Source organism: Hemiscyllium ocellatum, chromosome 2, assembly GCF_020745735.1.
Source record: "Hemiscyllium ocellatum isolate sHemOce1 chromosome 2, sHemOce1.pat.X.cur, whole genome shotgun sequence".
NCBI lineage: Eukaryota > Metazoa > Chordata > Chondrichthyes > Orectolobiformes > Hemiscylliidae > Hemiscyllium > Hemiscyllium ocellatum.
Window position 1 is genome coordinate 13,999,840 of NC_083402.1, and position 19,902 is coordinate 14,019,741.

Genomic DNA, 19,902 nt, shown 5'->3' on the forward strand with positions numbered 1-19,902 from the left:
ATTTCACCCTGCCACCCAGCTTTGTATCATTAGCAAATTTGCTAATGTTATTACTAATACCATCTTCTATATCATTAACATATATTGTAAAAAGCTGCGGTCCCAGCACTGATCCTTGCGGTACCCCACTGGTCACTGCCTGCCATTCCAAAATGGAGCCGTTTATCACTACTCTTTGTTTCCTATCAGCCAACCAACTTTCAATCCAATCAAGAACTTTGCCCCCAGTACCATGTGCCCTAAGTCTCTGCCTGTACTCCTGCAGCCAGGCACTGAAGTTCATCAGTCCTTTTCCCCAAATCCTGCAGCATAGCAGATACAAGAGGCAGCTTTTTCTCCCAGGCCCTTGTGAGATTTGGCCAGCTCCTCATCCAGGGCCTGGTGAGTAAGCAAGGCCGCTGCTTCAGAGGGCTAGGCCGTGGCCCAGGCCATGGGTGAGCTTCCGCCTTTCTCCAGTATTCTCCAGCTACAAGGACAAAGGTAAGTAGATGTTTTTTTTCGGTTTCTAGCTCCCTTACTGTGTTTTTATTCACAGTAAAGTGTTTGGGATGGGTTCTGGCTCTGTCAGGTCAGTGTTGCAGTGCGGAGCCCAGCAGACACCATCCTCATAGGACATCGCCATCTTGGATCCCAGGAATCTCCCTTACTTTTAAATTGTGTCCCCTGGTTCTAGACTCCCCAACTGGGAGAAACAGCTACCCTGTCAATTCCTTTTAGCATTTTCTGCTGCATATAAACAGCTTGGTTCACTTAATTTTGTCTTCTTTCTTTTTATTGTTCTTTTTATTGTTAAAACCAGATGTACAGCATTGTATGCCAGTGTTTCAGTGAAGGATTGCCTTGTTAAATTTGAAAAAACAAACTAGATATGGTCTATCAAGCCAGATTTCAGTCTGGGATCTTACTTGTCTATTAGTGACATCAGCGCTGAAAATGTGTTGCTGGTTAAAGCACAGCAGGTTAGGCAGCATCCTATCGCAGGTGACATCAAACAGGATCATGACACGAGATTGGTCAGTTGAGTTAATTTGACGTGGGATCTTTGTTTATGCTATAGCTTCTGTATTCTTCAATATGATTACAACTAGGAAGAGAAATAGCCCATTCTCTTCTTCAAACCTGTCCCCCCATTTAATTAGAAAACAATTGCCATTGTTTCCCCCCCATCTCGTTCTTGCTCTATCTGACAAGTTGCGCCAATTGGCCATGTTGTAGATAATTGTTTCAATTTTTCTCTCTCTCTCTCTCCTTAAACACAAGAGCCCAGAAGAAGACCACGTCAGTGTCCCTGACAATAGGATCCCCTCACTCGAAGGGAGCAGCAGGTTCCAATGAAGTGCAGCAAGTCCGTTCCACGCTGGTTCAATCCATCTCCATCCCAGCCCCACAGGTACAGTGAGCGACAGGGCACATTGTGTTCGATGTGAGCTAACTTCCTACGGGTCTTCTGTTGCCTGTTTTGTATTTTTTTAGTCACTGATAAAAATTATATTCGTATATGTGTGTGTTTTGTGTGTGTGCATACGTGTGTTTGCATGTGTGGGTATGCGTTTGCACATGTATTTCTGTTTGTATGTGTGTGTATATGTGTGTGTGTCTGTATGAGCTTGGTTAGCTCAGTTGGCTGATTGTCTGGTTTGTAATGCAGTCAAGAGTGTGGTGCTGGAAAAGCACAGCAGGTCAGGCAGCATCCGAGAAGCAGGAAAATTGACATTTCGGGCAAAAGCCCTTCATCAGGAATGAGACTGGGAGCCGTGAGGGTGGACACATAAATGGGATGGGGAGTGGAGCTGGGGGGGAGGTAGCTGAGAGTGTAATAGGTGGATAGATGTGGGGGTAAAGGTCGGAGGGGAGGGTGGAGTGGATAGGTGAGAAGGAAGATGGACAGGTGGGACAGGTCATGAGGACGGTGCTGAGCTGGAAGGTTGGAACTAGGGTAGGGTGGGGAGAGGGGAAATGAGGAAACTGGTGAAATCCACATTGATGCTCTGGGGTTGGAGGGTCCCGAGGCAGAAGATTAGATTAGATTAGATTACTTACAGTGTGGAAACAGGCCATTCGGCCCAACAAGTCCACACTGACCCGCCGAAGTGCAACCCACCCATACCCCTGCATTTACCCCTTACCTAACACTAAGGGCAATTTAGCATGGCCAATTCACCTGACCCACACATCTTTGGACTGTGGGAGGAAACCGGAGCACCCGGAGGAAACCCACGCAAACACTGGGAGAACATGCAAACTCCACACAGTCAGTCACCTGAGGTGGGAATTGAACCCAGGTCTCTGGCGCTGTGAGGCAGCAGTGCTAACCACTGTGCCACCGTGCCGCCCACATTCTTCCTCCAGGCGTCGGGTGGTTAGGGAGTGGCGATGGAGAAGGCCCAGAACCTGCATGTCCTTGGCAAAGTGGGAGGGGGAGTTGAGGTGTTCGGCCATGGGGCGGTGAGGTTGGTTGGTGTGGGTGTCCTGGAGATCCCTATCGCCACTCCCTAACCACTCAATGCCTGGAGGAAGAATGCCTCATTTTCTGCCTTTGGACCCTCCAATCCCAGGGCATCAATGTAGATTTTACCAGTTTCCTCATTTTCCCTCTCCCCACCTTACCCCAATTCCAACCTTCCAGCTCAGCCCTGCCCTCATGACCTGTCCCACCAGTCAATCTTCCTTCCCACCTATCTGTTCCACCCTCCTCTCCAACCTATCATCTTTACCCCCACCTCCACCTACCTATTGCACTGCCAGCTACCTTCTCCCTAGCCCCACCCCCCATCCCATTTTTCTCTCCACCCCCCAAGGCTCCCAGCCTCATTCCTGATGAAGGGCTTTTGCCTGAAACGTCAATTTTCCTGCTCCTTAGATGCTGGCTGACCTGCTGTGCTTTTTCATGCAGAGGGTGGTGCGTGTAAGGAATGAGCAGAAGTTGCAGGAGACTGGTACAATTATTACATTTAAAAGGCATCTGGATAGGTAAATAAATAGGAGGGGTTAGAAGGGTATGGGCCAAGTGCTGACAAATGGGACTGGATTAATTTAGGCTATCTGGTCAGCATGGATGAGTTGGACCGAAGGGTCTGTTTCCATGCTGTACAGCTTTATGACTCTGTGAAATTTTAAAAGGAGTCTGGATCTGCTCCTGAAACTGCATCGTGTGCAGGTACAGAGACCAAGTGCTGAAAAGTGGGTTGAAAATGGATGGCTAACTTATTCCGCCATTGCTGAGGTGCGATGGTCTCTTCCTATGCTGTAAATTTTCAAAGATGTCCTATGCTATTGAGTTATCCCACATCAAGGTTTTTAGGCTGGGTAATGTTTGCTGACACTGAAACCATGGGGCAGCTCCTCCTACTTCCTCACTTGGAAAAGTACACACAGGCCCTGGGGGAGGCCCTAGCTCACTGGTGTTATTGCTGGACTGTTCAAACCTGGCTTTGAATCCCATCACAGCAGATAGTGGAACTTGAATTCAACTTTTTTTTTAAAATCCAGAGTTAAGCATCTACGATCAACTATAGTCAATAGTCAGAAAAACCCACCTGGTTCACTGGTCCCCTTTAGGGAAGGAAACAGCCAGCCTTACCCACTCTGGTCCCCATGTGACTCCATAGAGATGTACAGCACGGAAACAGACCCTTCGGTCCAACCCGTCCATACCGACCAGGTTTTCCAACCCAATCTAATCCCACCTGCCAGCACCCGGCCCATATCCCTCCAAACCCTTCCTATTCATATACCCATCCAAATGCCTTTTAAATGTTGCAATTGTACCAGCCTCCACCACTTCCTGTGGCAGCTCATTCCATACACGTACCACCCTCTGCATGAAAAAGTTGCCCCTTAGGTCCCTTTTATATCTTTCCCCTCTCACCCTAAATCCATGTCCTCTAGCTCTGGACTCCCCCAACCCCAGGGAACAGACTTTGTCTATTTATCTTATCCATTACCCTTATCATTTTGTAAACCTGTATAAGGTCATCCCTCAGCCTCTGATGCTCCAGGGAAAACAGCCCCAGCCTGTTCAGCCTCTCCCTGTAGCTCAAATCCTCCAATCCTGGCAACATCATTGTAAATCTTTTCTGAACCCTTTCAAGTTTCACAACATCTTTCCGATAGGAAGGAGACTAGAATTGCACGCAATATTCCAACAGTGGCCTAACCAATGTCCTGTACAGCAGCAATATGACCTCCCAACTCCTGTACTCAATACTCTGACCGATAAAGGAAAGCATACCAAACGTCTTCTTCACTATCCTATCTACCTGCGACTCCACTTTCAAGGAGCTATGAACCTGCACTCCAAGGTCTCTTTGTTCAGCAACACACCCTAGGATCTTGCTATTATGTGTCTAAGTCCTGCTAAGATTTGCTTTCCCGAAATGCAGCACCTCACATTTATCTGAATTAAACTCCATATGCCACTTCTCAACTCATTGGCCCATTTGATCAAGATCCTGTTTTAATCTGAGGTAACCTTCTTCGCTGTCCACTACACTTCCAATTTTGGTGTCATCTGCAAACTTACTAACTGTACCTCTTATGCTCGTATCTGAATAATTTGTGTAAATGACAAAAAGTAGAGCACCGATCCTTGTGGCACTCCACTGGTCACAGGCCTCCAGTCTGAAAAGCAACCCTCCGTCACCACCCTCTGTCTTCTACCTTTGAGTCAGTTCTGTATCCAAATGGCTAGTTCTCCCTGTATTCCGTGAGATCTAAACTTCCTAATCAGTCTCCCTTGTCAAATGCTTTACTGAAATCCATATAGATCACATCTACTGCTCTGCCCTCATCAATCCTCTTTGTTACTTATTCAAAATCAAGTTTGTGAGACATGACATTGTCAGACCCATAGCAATGTGGTTGACTCTCACCTATCATCTGTACAACTCTCAACTATCATCTATGCAATTGGGAATGGGTAATAAATGCTGGCCTGGCCAGTGATGCCCAACCGAACCAACACACACACACACACATATACACACACGCACACACACACACACACACACACACACAATCTCTCTCTCTCTCACACACACACACACACAATCTCTCTCTCTCTCACACACACACTCTCAGAATCTCTCTCTCTCTCACACACGCACACGCGCACACACACACACACACATTCTCTCTCTCTCTCTCTCAGATTCTGACACACACACACACACACACACACACACACACACACACACACACACACACACACACACACACACCTTGGGATCCCTCTGGGTCCCAATGTCTTCCCTCCTGCCAGTTCATCATCCCCTCCCCCAGTTCATCACCCCCCTAACTCCTCCCAGGATCCTAATCTCCTGAAACCATGCAACAAAACACTTTAATGAATCTCCCTCGAGTGTACTGCACATGTTCCTGGTGTCAGCAATCACAGTCTCTTTGTTTACCTTGTTTTACCTGACTGGACTTTCCCTGACTCTGTATTCACATGACAGAAATCATTGAACTCCATCAGGACTGGAGCTGTCAATTTAGCATTGGCCTTTAGAGAATGTATTTCTCTGGTTATCTGGCAAATAACCTCAAATAACCTCTGGTTTCTGACTCCCCTGGAAGTGGAAATGGGTTCCCATTATTTACTCCAGCAGCATCACTTCCCCAGCTCCCCTCATAAATGTAGTCCAATCCTTCCTTAACTTTCTCTGACCTGAGGAGAACAGCCTCAAGTTCTCATCTCTCTCCAGCCTCTTAAACACCTCTGGATATTGTACTTTGTGAAAGGTAATAAGGCCGTGAGAAAAGAGTAACCCATCCAGACCCATTCCCCTACCCTGTTACTCTACATTTACCCCTGACTAATATACACCTAATCTACACGTTCCTGAACACTATGGGCAATTTAGCATGGCCAATTCACCTCACCTGCACATAGTTGAACATGGGAGGAAAACAGAGCACCTGGAGGAAGCCCACGCCGACACAGAGAGAGCATGCAAACTCCACACAGACAGTCACCCGAGGCTGGAATAGAACCTGGGTCCCTAGCGCTGTGAGGCAATAGTGCTAACCACTGAGCCACCTTGCTGCCCCATCGTAGAATCCCTACAGTGTGGAAACAGGCCCAACTTGCTGAATTGCCCATGGTGTTCAAGAAAGTGTAGGTTAGGTGTAAATTAGTCAGGAGTAAATGTAGAGTAGTAGGGGAATAGGTCTGGATGGGTTATTCTTCAAAGGGTCTGAGTGGGCTTGTTGGGCAGAAGGGCCTGTTTCCACACTGTAGGGATTCTAATTCTCATTCTATATCACCGTTTAGGTCCAAGATGATTAATTTTGTTTTACTCATGGGTGGTCAAACATTGGAATTCTCTCCCACAGAGAGCTAAGGAGGCTCAATATTAGAGGGTGTTTAAAGCAGAGATTGATTATCAATGATCAGTGATCAATGATTATCAACAGCATAAAGTGCTGGATCAGCCATAAACATGTGGAATGGCTGATCAGGCTAGATGGGCTGAATGGCCTCCTGCTGTTCCTCTGAAAATAGTCCCAGCATTTCCAGTCTCTCCAGGTGATTGAAGTTCCACATCCCTGGATTTGAAGTTCACACTTGCCCTCCAAAGAGCAACCCACCCAGACCCAATCCCCTACCCTATTACTTTACATTTTACCCCTGATGAATCCACCTATCCTGAACCCTATGGGGCAATTTACCATGGCCAATCCACCCTAACCTGCACATCTTTGGACTGTGGGAGGAAACCGGAGCACCCGGAGGAAACCCATGTAGACACAAAATATATATTACTATTGATGATTATTGATGGCCGTCTGTGGCTCAGATCCATCGAGTGTAGGAGTTATCATATTAGGTTGTTTTTGTCCAGGTGAGAGTACTGCATGCAGTTCTGGTCACCCGGCGATAGAAAGATTATTATTAAATTTGAGAGGGTTCAGCAAAGATTTCCATGGATTTTACCAGGTCTGGAGGGTTTGAGCAATATGGAGAAGCTGGATAGGCCGAGACTTTCTTTTTCAGTGGAGCAGCGGAGATTGAGGGGTGATTATAGAGGTTTATAAAATCATGAGGAACACAGCAAAGGTCTTTTCCCTGGGGTAGGGGAGTTCAAATCTAAAGGGTATATTTTTAAGGTGAGGGGAGAAAGAGTTAAAAGGGACCTGGGGGCAACTTTTCACACAGCGGGTCGTTCATATGAGGAATGACCTTCCAGAGGAAATGGTAGATGCAGGTGCAGTTACAATGTTTTAAAGATGTTTGGGCAGGTGTTTGAATGGGAAAGGTTTAAAGGGGTATGGGCGATATACAGGCAAATTAACACAGAATACAGAGCATAGAGCAGTGCGGCACAGTCCAGGCACTTCAGCCCCTGATGTTGTGCTGACCTTTTATCCTACTCTAAGATCAGACTAGCCTACATACCCTTCATTGTACTTTCATCCATGTGCATATCCAAGAGTCGCTTAAATGTCCCTAATGTACCTGATTCTGCTACCCCTGCTGGCAGTGCGTTCCCTTCACCCACCACTCTGAGTAAAGAACCAACCTCTGACCAAGTTAATATTCACACAACACCAGGTTTATAGTCCAACATGTTAATTGTCTCGAAAGCTTGTGCTTCCAAACAAACCTGTTGGACTATAACCTGGTGTTGTCTGATTTTTAACTTTGTCCAGCCCAGGCCAACACCGGCTCCTCCAAATCATGACTACCTCTGACTAGTTTAGTTTGGGGAACTTGGTCAGCATGGACGAGTTGTACTGAATCCCTGAAGAAGGGTTTATGCCCGAGATGTCCATTCACTTGCTCCTCAGATGCTGCCTGACCTGCTGTGCTTTTCCAGCACCACACTCTTGACTCTGATCTGCAGTCCTCACTTTCTCCGAGTTGGACGGAAGGGCCTGTTTCCGTGCTGTTTCCCCAGAGGGACACCAAATCACGCTATAAATTGCCTCCACTAGCCCGGCAGTTCTGTCTTGTAATTGAGTAAGGTGAGTGTGGTTAGCCTCTGTTGTACGGTTAAGGCACAGTTCAGAACTGAGAAACCCTAGAGCTCTCACTGCACTTCAATCAGTCAGGCTTTGAATGAGAAGGAACTTCCAACAGGTGCTACATTGCTACAAATCCTTGAGGAGGAAAGATGCAGTTTATAATCCGTGACCACTTGGCTAAAGATCCTGCTGCATTAGATCTTTGTATAAACTGCTTTGTCTCGTGTTATTCCTGCCTGTTCATGAGCCATCATTAAGTTGTTTGCAGTGAAGAGCTGTCTTGCACCGACGTCTCTTAAACGTGTAATTGTAGTTAACAAACCAACTCTCCAGGCACCAGCTTGTAGCCTTTCTTCTTGCTGACTGCCTTAAGTGCACCAGCAGATGTGGAAAGCTTCCTGTCTGTAAATAACAAAGTACCAGCGCTGGCTGCTATCGGAACCTTAACAATCCCCTCTGTGCATGTGGTGCAGCTTTGGCAGCAAACACAACACTTTAATTCATGTTTGTTCCTATTTTGTCTCAAATTTAAGGTGCAGAGTCCGACGGCGTGCCTGCAGATCCAAGATGGAGTCTCCCCACCTGTGTTTACAAAGGTCAGCCTTTTATGACCCATTGCAGCCAAATGATTGAGGGGTGTCGTGGTGGGGGTGGAAATCAAAAATACAAAATTTGTCTGATTTTTCACAGCCACTTGGGGAGGTCAAGTGTTCTAGCTTCACTGGGAATTGGTTTACCCAGGGATACAGACTCAGCGAGGGAGCAGGTGGTAGGAATCGATGTGACATTGCTTTGTTCCATTTTATTGTACGTGTCTGCAATAAAGTGTTGCAGTGAGCACCCTTCAGTCACACCTCACCCAGCACGTGAGTGCCTGGTCAGTCAGCGTGACCCACAATTGAAGAAGGGTCATTGGACCCTGTTATGGACCACACTAAAGTCCCTCAAACTATATTAACGCAGACAAAGTTAAAAATTAACCCGGCGAAAGTGAGGACTGCAGATGCTGGAGATTAGAGTCAAGAGGTAGTGTTGGAAAAGCACAGCAGGTCAGGCAGTATCCAAGGAGCAGGAGAATTGACGTTTCGGGCAAAAGCCATTCTTCAGGAATGGGGCTGGGAGCCTCGAGGGTGGAGAGATAAATGGGATGGGGGGTGTGGTTGGGGGAAGGTAGCTGAAAGTGTGATAGGTGGATGGAGGTGGGGGTAAAAGTGATAAAAGGGAGAGAGGGGGTGAAGCGGATACGTGAGAAGGAAGATGGACAGGTGGGACAGGTCATTAGGGCAGTGCCGAGTTGGAAGGTTGGAACTGGGATAAGGTAGGGGGAGGGGAAATGAGGAAACCTGTGAAATCCACATTGATGCCATTGGGTTGGAGGATCCTGAGGTGGAAGATGAGGCGTTCTTCCTCCAGGTGCCGGGTGGTAAGGGAGTGGCGATGGAAAAGGCCCAGGATCTGCATGTCCTTGGCGGAGTGGGAGGGGGAATTGAAATGTTTGGCCACAGGGAGGTGGGTTGATTGGTGCGGGTGTCCCGGAGATGTTCTCTGAAGCGCTCCACTAGGAGGCGTCCAGTCTGCCCAATGTAGAGGAGACCACATCGGGAGCAACGGATACAGTAAATGACATGTATGAAAGTGCAGGCAAAACTCTGATGGATGTGGAAGGCTCCTTTGGGGCCTTGGATGAAGGTGAGGGAGGAGGTGTGGGCGCAGGTTTTGCACTTCCTGCAGTGGCAGGGGAAGGTGCCAGGACGGGAGGGTGGGTTGCTGGGGGGGCGTGGACCCAACAAGGGAGTCGCAGAGGGAACAGTCTTTACGGAAAGCGGATAGAGGCAGGGAGGGAAATATATCTCTGGTGGTGGGGTCCGTTTGTAGGTCGCAGAAATGGTGGAGAATGATGCGATATATGCGAAGGTTGGTGGGGTGGGAGGTGAGGACCAGGGTACGTTCTAGCTTTCAGAGCACTGCTCCTTCATCAGCTCGTGATTCCAAATAGACCTTTTGGACCATAACCTGGTGTTGTGTGATTTTTAACTTTGTCCACCCCAGTCAAAAACCGGTGTCTCCACATCATTTTAAGACATTAGCCCAGACCCTAGCTTTCTCTTATCTTAAAGCCAGGTGCCAGGCGTTGTGTTACAGATGTAACTCGATTGGTCAAACTACAAGTCTTGAAGCAAAGTACACTTTATTCATATACTACAGAAGAAATTGTAAAAAATGTAACTCTATTGGAAAACTTAACAGAATGACAGATTATTTAACTACTAAACAGTAACTGTTCCAATATAGCATTATCTCGTAATGCTTGTCAAAGACAAATTCAGTAAAATACATTGTCTCACAGGCAATTCTCTAATCCAGGGTGAAAAAAGTCATCAAGAGAAAACTCAGGGAGGGAGAGAGACAGAGAGAGAGAATACCAGGGAGAGATGTACTGCAGCTTTTCAAACCCAGTTCAAGACTCCAGCAACTGCTGAAAGCTAAAACTAAAACTCTTGGTTCTGTAGGAGCTTGCCTCCACCCCTTCAGGCTGCTTCTATTGTTGCAGCTTCTTTTAAAAAAAAACCCAAGACCTCACAGACTGTTTACTTTATTTGCTTATAGACCAATTGACACCTCTGGCTCAACCTTTTATCGCTTAAAAAACAACAAAATCAACCTCTTAAAGCCGTAATATCATCACAACCTGAAACATTAACTCTGCTTTCTCTCTCTCTCCCTCTCTCCATAGAGGCTGCTAGACCTGCTGAGTTTCTCCAGCATTCTCTGTGTTTGTTTCAGATTTCCAGTACCAGCAGTATTTTGTTTCTACATAACAAACGCAATTTGAAGTGCACTCAGTGGTGTGATATGGGATTGAGACACCCTTGTTTTGGGGAGGGCTGAGAGCAGATGAGTTACAGTCATAGAATCCCTACAGTGCAGGTAGAGGCCATTCAGCCCATCAAGTCTGCACCAATCCTTTGAAGGGCATCCTACCTAGACCTACCCCATATTTCCATGGCCAATCCACCTAACCTGCAAACCTTTGGACTGTGGGAGGAAACCGGAGCACTCAGAGCACCACACAGACGTGGGGAGAATGTGCAAACTCCTTACAAACAATTGCCCGAGGGTGGAATTGAACCTTAGTCTCCAGTGCTGTGAGGCATCAACGCTAACCACTGAGCAATTCAGACATCGTCAGTGTTCCTGCTTCTAAACCTATTTTCAGAAACTGTAAGCTGTTGTTTAATTTCCAGCTTTCTTACTAGAATACAGATGTTTTCTATCAACATGGGGATATCTGTTAACCATGGTTCTAACAGGAAGCCAGTTTCTGCAGGTTGGTATTGGAAGCTACAGAGCTCTCAGAACACCTCAATGAAACTGAGCAGGAGGGGACATAATCTCCAACCTGCAAAACATCTTCTGCAGAACAGGGCTGGTAACACAAACAATACCACCTTTGTCCTCAGCTCGAATTCCATGCTGGGGAGTCAGTTCCTGCCTTGGCACGTTGCCTGATACCTTTCACCTCCACAAAACTGCGGTTTCTCTGTGGGCTGCTTTGCTCAGCTCCACATCCATCATGTCAACCTTCGGCGAAGCCTGTCTGAGTTACGGCTCCGGCTCTGCCCTGTCAAATTGGCTGCCTGTTCTGCACAAAACTTGCTGTCAATCGCTGTGGTTTTTTGTGGGATGTTTGGATTTCAGCCCCCCCCCCACCACCACCACCACCACCATCACCACCATTACGGTACAGCCCTAGCTGCCTGATATTGAGAAAGAGTTTACAGACCTTTCCAGGTGTTCAAGCTAATATTGGAGGGATCCTTTCCACTGCGCTCACCGTGGGCAAAGTGGTACATAGTTACATCAATTTTTCAGTCAGTGCATTGGGGCACAGGGTCACAGGAGAGGCAATAGTCTAGTGGTGTTATTGCTGGGCTCTTAATTGAGAAGTCAAGGTGATGTTCTGGTGACCCTGGTTCAAATCCCATTAAGGCAGACGGTCAAATTTGTATTCAATAGAAATCTGGATTTAAGAGTCTCATGCCAGCCATTGAATCCATTGTCAATTGTTGGGGGGAAGTCCCATCTGATTCGCTAACGCCCTTTAGGGAAGGACATCCTTACTTGGTCTGGACTCCAGACCCACAACAATGTGGTTGACTCTTAACTCCCCCTTCTGGGCAATTAGAGATAGGCAACAAATGCTGACCGAGTCAGCGGTGCCCTCATTCCGTGAATGAATAAGAAAAATTGAGGGTGGTAACTTTTCAAAACCAAACAATATCAGAAGTGCATAGGGTCCCGTTTTGGATGATGGGCCTGTGACTTCAGCCCAGTACTAAGAGGGGGTCAAGAAAACTGGTAAACAAAAATATTGTAAGTACATTACAGCTATCTTAAACTCGTGCATCCCAAATTTGTTCCCACCGTGACCCCATTTTCAACCTTTGAAAGCTATTGCAACTTTCTGAAAGGGGAGGGGTAAGACAGGAGGGGTGTGGAAGGGAGAGCTCTAGGAGCAAACATGGCTGTCTCAGAACTCTCATCCTCAAAATTCCCACACTTGGGATCCCTTCCACCCACTTTGGGAAGCCCTGTCCTCGACCCTATGCTCTGGAATGTCCTCTCTAAATATTCCGGGGTGTCTGTCTCTCCATTTCCTTTGTAAAAGGCACTCCTTAAAGCCTGCCTCTTTGACTTAATGTTTCCCCATCCACGGTGGAGGGCTGTCCAAACATTGGTTTGTATTTTTATTTTGTAGTCTAGACCGTTTTGTGGTGCTTTACTGCATTCAAGGTGCTATGTAAATGCAGGAGTGGGTAATGACGATAGACTTCATCTGTGGTCTGCAGCCTAATGGGTAGATCCATTTACTCAGCAGGAAAGTGTTGAGGCTAGGCAGGAGTATGAATTTGAGGTCAAAATCAGATCCACCACCATCTTACCAAATACCAGGGCAGGTTTGAGGGGCATATGTGGATGTACAGCAACCACACCCCAGTTCCATACTGGGAGTAAAAACCAAAAGAATTGGGGATGCTGGAAATCAGAAGCAAAAACAGCAATTGCTGGAAAAGCTCAGCAGGTCTGACAGCATCTGTGGAGAGAAACCAGAGTTATGAGGAAGGGTCACCTGATCCAAAACGTTAACTGATTTCTCTCCACAGATGCTGCCAGACCTGCTGAGCGTTTCCAGCAATTTCAGGTTTTTCCTACATCGGGAGTTTCAGTCGAGATTAGGTGCTCAAGTTTCAGGATTGAGGTTTGAAACTCTAACCTTCTGAAGAAGGGAGTGCAAACGATGTTTCCCAGACGGATTCTTGGGATGGGGGGACTGCCGAATGAAGACAGGCTGCATCAGTCAGGACAATATTCACTGGGGAAACATGAAAAGTGATCTCACAGGACCCTATAAAATTTGAACAGGACTAGACAGGGGAAACAGGGGAAAGATGTGCTCGATAACCAGGAAGTCCAGAACCAGGGGTCACCGTCTAAAAATCGGTGACTCGGTGGTTAGCACTGCTGCCTTATAGCACCAGGGATCCGGGTTCAATTCCCGCCTTAGGTGACTGTCTGTGTGGAGTTTGCACATTCTCCCCATGTCTAGGTGGGTTTCCTCCGGGTGCTCTGGTTTCCTCCCACAGTCCAAAGATGTGCGGGTTGGGTGAATTGGCCGTGCCCAAAGTGTTTGAGTGGATTAACCAAGGGAAAGGCAAGATTATAAGTTTGGGGGTCTGGGGGGGGTGGGTTTGGGTGGGATGCTCTTTGGAGGGTTGGTATGGCCTGCTTCCACACTGTAAGGGTTCTATTAAACCATTCTGTAAGATATGGGGTAAGCTATTTAGGACAGAGAGGAGGGGAGATACCTTCACCCAGAGAGTAGTGAGAGCCTCTGGAATTCTATACCATCGAAAGAAATTGAGACCAAATTATTGAACGTTTTCAAGAAGGAGTTAGATATAGTTCTTGGGGAAAGCAAGATCAGGGGACTGAGTTTGATGATCAGCTGTGATCATACTGCATGGTGGAGCAGACTCGAAGAGCCAAATGGCCAACTCCTCCTATGTTTTATGTTTCTACACTCAGGGACCAGCAGACATAATCACTAAAGTAGACCATTCAGCCCATTGAGTCAGCACTGCCATTGAGTGGGATCATGGCATGTCTGATAATCCTCAATTGCATTTTCCTGCTTTTTCTGCTTGAGTCCTTTACTGATTCAAAATCTGTCTGTCTCAGCTTTGGATATACTAATGACCCAGCCTCGACAGCCCTCTGTGGTAAAGATTTGGATAACGAGGGTGTTAAGTGAGTAGAACATAACAGCATACGAACTAGGAGCAGGAGTAGGCCATCCAGCCCATCTAACCTGCTCTGCCATTCAAGAAGATCGTGGCCAACTTTGTTTTTCTTTTGTTTTTTCACCTGGACCTGTTTATGGCCAATTTGGCCAGATAATCTTTTCATGGATGCTGAAAATGTGTTGCTGGTTAAAGCACAGCAGGTTAGGCAGCATCCAAGGAACAGGAAATTCGACGTTTCGGGCCAGAGCCGGATCTCCAGCATCTGCAGACCTCACTTGTTACTCGAATCTTTTCATGGACTCAGCTCCACTTACTCGCGTATTCACCATATCCCTTAATTCCTTTATTTTAAAATTATCTACCTTAGCTTTAAAAGCGATTACTGAAGTTGCGTCAACTACTTCCCTGGGCAAGGAATTTCATAGATTAACAACTCTCTGGGTGAAGAAGTTCCCTCTCAGTTCAGTCCTAAACCTGCTTCTTCAGGCCATGCCATCTTGTCCTAGTCTCACCTACCAATGGAGACATCGTCTTTATTCCTATTTTATCGATTCCCTTCTTAATTTTATATGTTTCTGTAAGATACCCCCTCATTCTTCGAAATTCCAATGAATATAATCTCAATCTATTCAGTCTCTCCTCATACGCCAATCCCTTCAACTCTGGCATAAACCAGTGAACCTCCTCAGCATCCCCTCCAGTGCCAGTACGTACCTTCTAAAGTAAGGAGACCAAACCTGGGCACAGTAGGATTTAAGTATCGTGTTTCTGGGGCGGGAGGTTTGTGGGTTTGGCTGGAACTTCGCGAGTCACCCCGGACAATTAAGCTGTAACCAGAGCAGGAAAGGGTGGTCCGTCCAGATAACACTTGTCTCACTGCAGGTGCTGCAAGACATCACTGCTTCTGAAGGTCAGGTCGTCGTCCTGGAATGCCGAGTTAAAGGCACACCTCCTGTCAAAGTGCACTGGCTGAGACAAGGAACAGAGATTGAAGATTCTCCAGACTTCCGAATCCTTCAAAAAAGTAATGAACACCTCGCGGACTGCGGATTCCATTCAGTTCTGGCAGTATCGTTTGGTGCAGTATCTCTGAAACAAAAGATTTTATGTAGAAGTCAAGTTTCCACAATCTCTGATGCTAGCTTTAAAACTATTCTCTTAGAACTGAATCGATCACAGCCGCAAGTCAAGTATGTTACTGTGGCAGGTTTTCATTTACTGCACCCTCTTGTTTGGCAGGAATTTGGGGGGGGAAGTGCAAATACTTATAGGTTTTGCTCATCACAGGGATGCCAACAGGAGCATTTTAAACCCTGTCCTTTTTTTAAACCTTTCCCAAGAAACTGACTCTTATACATTAGTTTCATGAGCATTGTGTTTCTTTTCTAAGTCATGTTCAGTTAAGGTTGCTTTAACTGCATAGAAAACAGGAGCAGAGTCAGGCCAATCGGCCCATTGAGCCTGCTGGTGCTGTTCCAATATGGTGATGGTCAATCAAACCTAATGAGCTAGACACGACCTGAGAATGCTCCTCAATGCACAGCAAAGTGTTCTGCAGATTGAATTGTGTTTGCTGTCTTAAATATAATAAATGTTTTTTAATATTTCTAAATGCCCAAACATTGCGAAAGAAAGACATTCTAAAAAGAAATTTGAGATGCTCCAGCTCACGAGTGGCACAGTGGTTGGCTGAGCTAACTGCTGCCTTACAGCGCCAGGGACCTGGGTTCGATTCCAGTCTGTGTAGAGTTTGCACATTCTCCCCGTGTCTGTGTGGGTTTCCTCCCACAGTCCAAAGATGTGCAGGTTAGGTGAATTGGTCATGCTAAATTACCCATTGTGTTCAGGGATATGTAGGTTAGCTGCAATAGGCAGGGGTAAATGTAGAGTAATAGGGTAGAGGAATGGGTCTGGGTGGGTTTCCCTTCAGAGGATCGGTGTGGACTTGTTGGGCTAAAGGGCCTGTTTCCATACTTTAGGGAATCTAATCTCATGATAGATTTTACGTTCAGCAGAATGTGAATGAATTTGAGTGGAAACTTGACAATGCTTCTTGCAATCTCATGCAATTTTGGACATTCTTTCAGTGTGGATTGTGCCCAGAACAGAAGCTCTGCGTTGTAAGAGTTGAACTGGTTCTCTTGGAGGGGGCCAGAGCTAATTTGCTGTCTCTGTTTTTCTGTCCCATGCTGCCTCTGTCCCGGTGTGATGCTCAGAGCCTCGAACAGCCACGGAGCCTGGTAAGGTCCTGCAATTATCATCAGCCTAAATGTAGCAGAGTTCCTGAACCTTGGTAGAGTCTGCCTATTGTCTTATGTTCTTTGCTAGCTCGCTCTGTACGGTGTACTTACCCACCATGGACTTCAAAGGTTCAAGAAGGCAGCTCACCATCACCTGTTTGAAGGGTAATTAGGGACAGGGAATAACCGTCGGCTGAGTCACCAATCCTCCCGGTCCCTGAATGATTAACCAACAATGACTCAGTTTAGGAAATCTGGTCGGCATGGACGAGTTGGGCTGAAGGGCCTGTTTCCGTGCTATATGATTCTGTGACTGTATGGTGTAGCAACATTCAGAGTACTGAATGATGGAGGATTCCTGGATTTGACCCAATGATAGCGAAGGAATGATGATCTGGTCACTAGTCAGGATGGTGTGAGATCAAAGTGTATAGTCAGGCTAGTTTCATGTTTAATTGTTCAATGAAACCCAGTGACTTTTTAGACTATTCAAGGAGCAGTAAGATTGCTGTGCTTTTGTAGTGCTTGAGCATAGACAGTCAGTTTCAAATTAATGTAACAGAAATTGCCAGACAAACTCAGCAGGTCTGGTAGCATCTATGGAGAGAAAGCAGGGTTACCATTTCAAGCGACCCTTCATCAGAATTCAGTTTCTGGGTTTGTTTCACATCTCCACAGTTCTGTACTTTATTCAAATTAATGTACTGGCTGACTTTAGAACAAAGAGAATAACAGAAGGAGTAGGCTATTTGACCCCTTAGACCTGCTTGCCTATTTCGTATGGTAACCTTTTACAACAGCTCCACCTTCCTACTCCAGCTCCACGACCTTTGATTGAGTTCACAGCTCCAAAGATTTACGACCCTTTCAGAGAAGGCATGCCTCCTCAACCCAGTCTAAGATGGCCACCATTTTATCCTGAATCTGTAATCCTTCACTCTCGAGTCTCTAGCCAGCCAGGAAAAGCACTCTCCCAGCGCTTAACCTGTAGAGCCCTTTCTGAGTTCAATATGAGTACCTCCCATTCTCCAAAGATCGCTGATCTGATATACCCAATCCCTCCCAAAAAGGCAGTCCTCTGATCCCAGAACTCAACCACACTGCCTTTCGTTTAGTCAACCTGCTGCGGGCTACAATACAGTCGGTTCTGATATAACGTGATAGGTCTGTTCACGTGCGATCTCGTATTATAAGAAAATCACGTGATCGCCGCGCCATTTAAACTAACTGGGCCAGAATCGCGTTGTAGCCAATACAGATAAGGAATGTTCACAATCTACAATTAACGGTTTATATTCATCACTGCGTTAAAGTCAATTTGTGTTGAAGAAACGTGTTATAACAGAACAGACTGGATATCAAATTTTACTGTTCAATGTTTTAATTGATCTGTGTCTGATCATGTTAATATGTTGACTGATCTGTGTTAACGTTGCTTGATGGATTAAACATGGAAGTAGGTCTCTGAGAGCTAAAATAAACAGATGCTTCTAGTCAATGACCTGAGAAGCCAGACCTATGAAGACGCCTTGTGATCACTGAAAGCCCTGTAAATAGACCGAGACTTTGCATTAGTACCTCGGCACTGCTCTGAGGTAAATCAAATCTATAAAATATGCAACAAACTGGCAAATACACAATGCATTTGTTCACAACAGTCACCACATCATTGTAAATCGTCATTGGTACGCCAGATGATACTCAAATTTAACTTTCTTTTATACAACCTTTATCATTGATTGCTGGCTGGGATCCTATCAATGAGTAGAACATTAATGTGCAGGAGTCGCACTCAAAACCAATTGTCTTGATACTTTCAGAAGAAGAAATCTGCACTCTGGTGATTGCCGAAACCTTTGCGGAAGATGCCGGAACGTTTACTTGCAGAGTTACCAACTCCTGTGGCACCGTGTCTTGTAGTGCCCAACTCACACTCAGATCAGGTGGGTGAAAGTGGTGATGGCTTAGCCGGGAGAACAGAATGAGAATCTGACCTAGCCGAGTCATAGAGACCTGACCATGTGTGTGGTGCAGACATTGAAGCCCATCATTGAGAGATAGCCCAATTTGAGAGTTCTAATAGGGGGTGGAAAGATAATTATTGCCTTGCATGGAAGGTGGGGTGTAGGGCGGTACCTAGGTGAGAAACAAGCCAAGTATCTAAATATTTTTCTGCCAATCTGTGTCTATCCATTTATTTAAAAACAGAAAATGCTGGAGAAAGTCAGCAGGTCTGCGGAGAGAGAAATTGAGTTAATGTTTCATTTCCAATGTGACACTTTTTGTCAGTGAAAAGTCATGCGACACCAGGTTATAGTCCAACAGGTTTATTTGGAAGCACTAGCTTTCGGAGCGCAGCTCCTTCATCAGGTGGTTGTCTGTTGATCTGCTTATGTATATCGGTCACTGTCAATCTCAATCTAATTACCTGTCTCACTCCTCTATTTATCTATCTCTATTTCACAAGAACATAAGAATGAGGAGCATGATGAGGCCATTCAGCCCCCGTTTACCAAAATGTCTTTGACTTATCATGTGCAACAGCCTCATCTTCCAATGCACTCAATACTCAGATGCCTGATCCCATACGTGACAGGAGTGTAAAACTTTCTATAAAATATACCCAACTGCTACACAGGCCTGCTTTCAAGGCCTCTGGAGCAGTCACCTCAACCACTAGATACTGCCTGATAATGACCACATATTCTGAGGACATGAATTCGAATCCCCACCATGGCTGATAAAAATCCAGAATTAAAAAATAAAGCTAGTCTGATGATGACCATGTAACCACTGTCAATTGTTATAAAAATCTGTCTGGTTCACTAATGTCCTTTATGGAGGGAAATTGCCATCCTTACCTGGTTGGGCCAACATGAGACTTCAGACCCACAGCAATGTGGTTGACTCTTGGCTGTTCTCTAGGCAATTGAGTCAAAATGTATACAGGAAGCAGACTCTTCGGTCCAACTCATCTATGCTGACCAGATATCCTAAACTGATCTAGTCCCATTTGCCAGCACTTGGCCCATATCCATCTAAACCCTTCCTATTCATATACCCATCCAGCTGCTGTTTAAATGCTGTAATTGTACCAGCCTCCACCACTTCCTCTGGCAGCTCAGTCCTTACATGCACCAGCCTCTGTGTGAAAAGGTTGCTCCTGAGGTCTCTTTTATATCTTGCCCCTCTCACTCTAAACCTCTAGTTTTGGACTCTCCATCCCAGGAAAAAAACATTGACTGTTCACCCTATCTATGCCCCTTATGATTTTATAAACCCGTATAAGGTCACCGCTCAGCCTCTGATGCTCCAGGGAAAACAGCCCCAGTCTGTTCAGCCTCTCCTTATAACTCAAACCCCAGCAACATCATTGTTAATCTTTTCTG

The 19,902-nt window shown here is 46.0% G+C and overlaps 1 protein-coding gene across 1 annotated transcript in view; it reads left to right on the forward strand.

Annotated features, from left to right (window-relative positions):
• The window catches only part of palld (palladin, cytoskeletal associated protein), a 243,012-nt gene that overhangs the window by 19,799 nt on the left and 203,311 nt on the right, over nt 1-19,902 (forward strand). Inside the window, exons 2-6 of the mRNA XM_060834813.1 lie at nt 1,261-1,390; nt 8,502-8,564; nt 15,156-15,297; nt 16,490-16,513; nt 18,334-18,456. Coding sequence (XP_060690796.1) covers nt 1,261-1,390; nt 8,502-8,564; nt 15,156-15,297; nt 16,490-16,513; nt 18,334-18,456 — 482 coding nt within the window. The remainder of the gene's footprint in view (nt 1-1,260; nt 1,391-8,501; nt 8,565-15,155; nt 15,298-16,489; nt 16,514-18,333; nt 18,457-19,902) is intronic.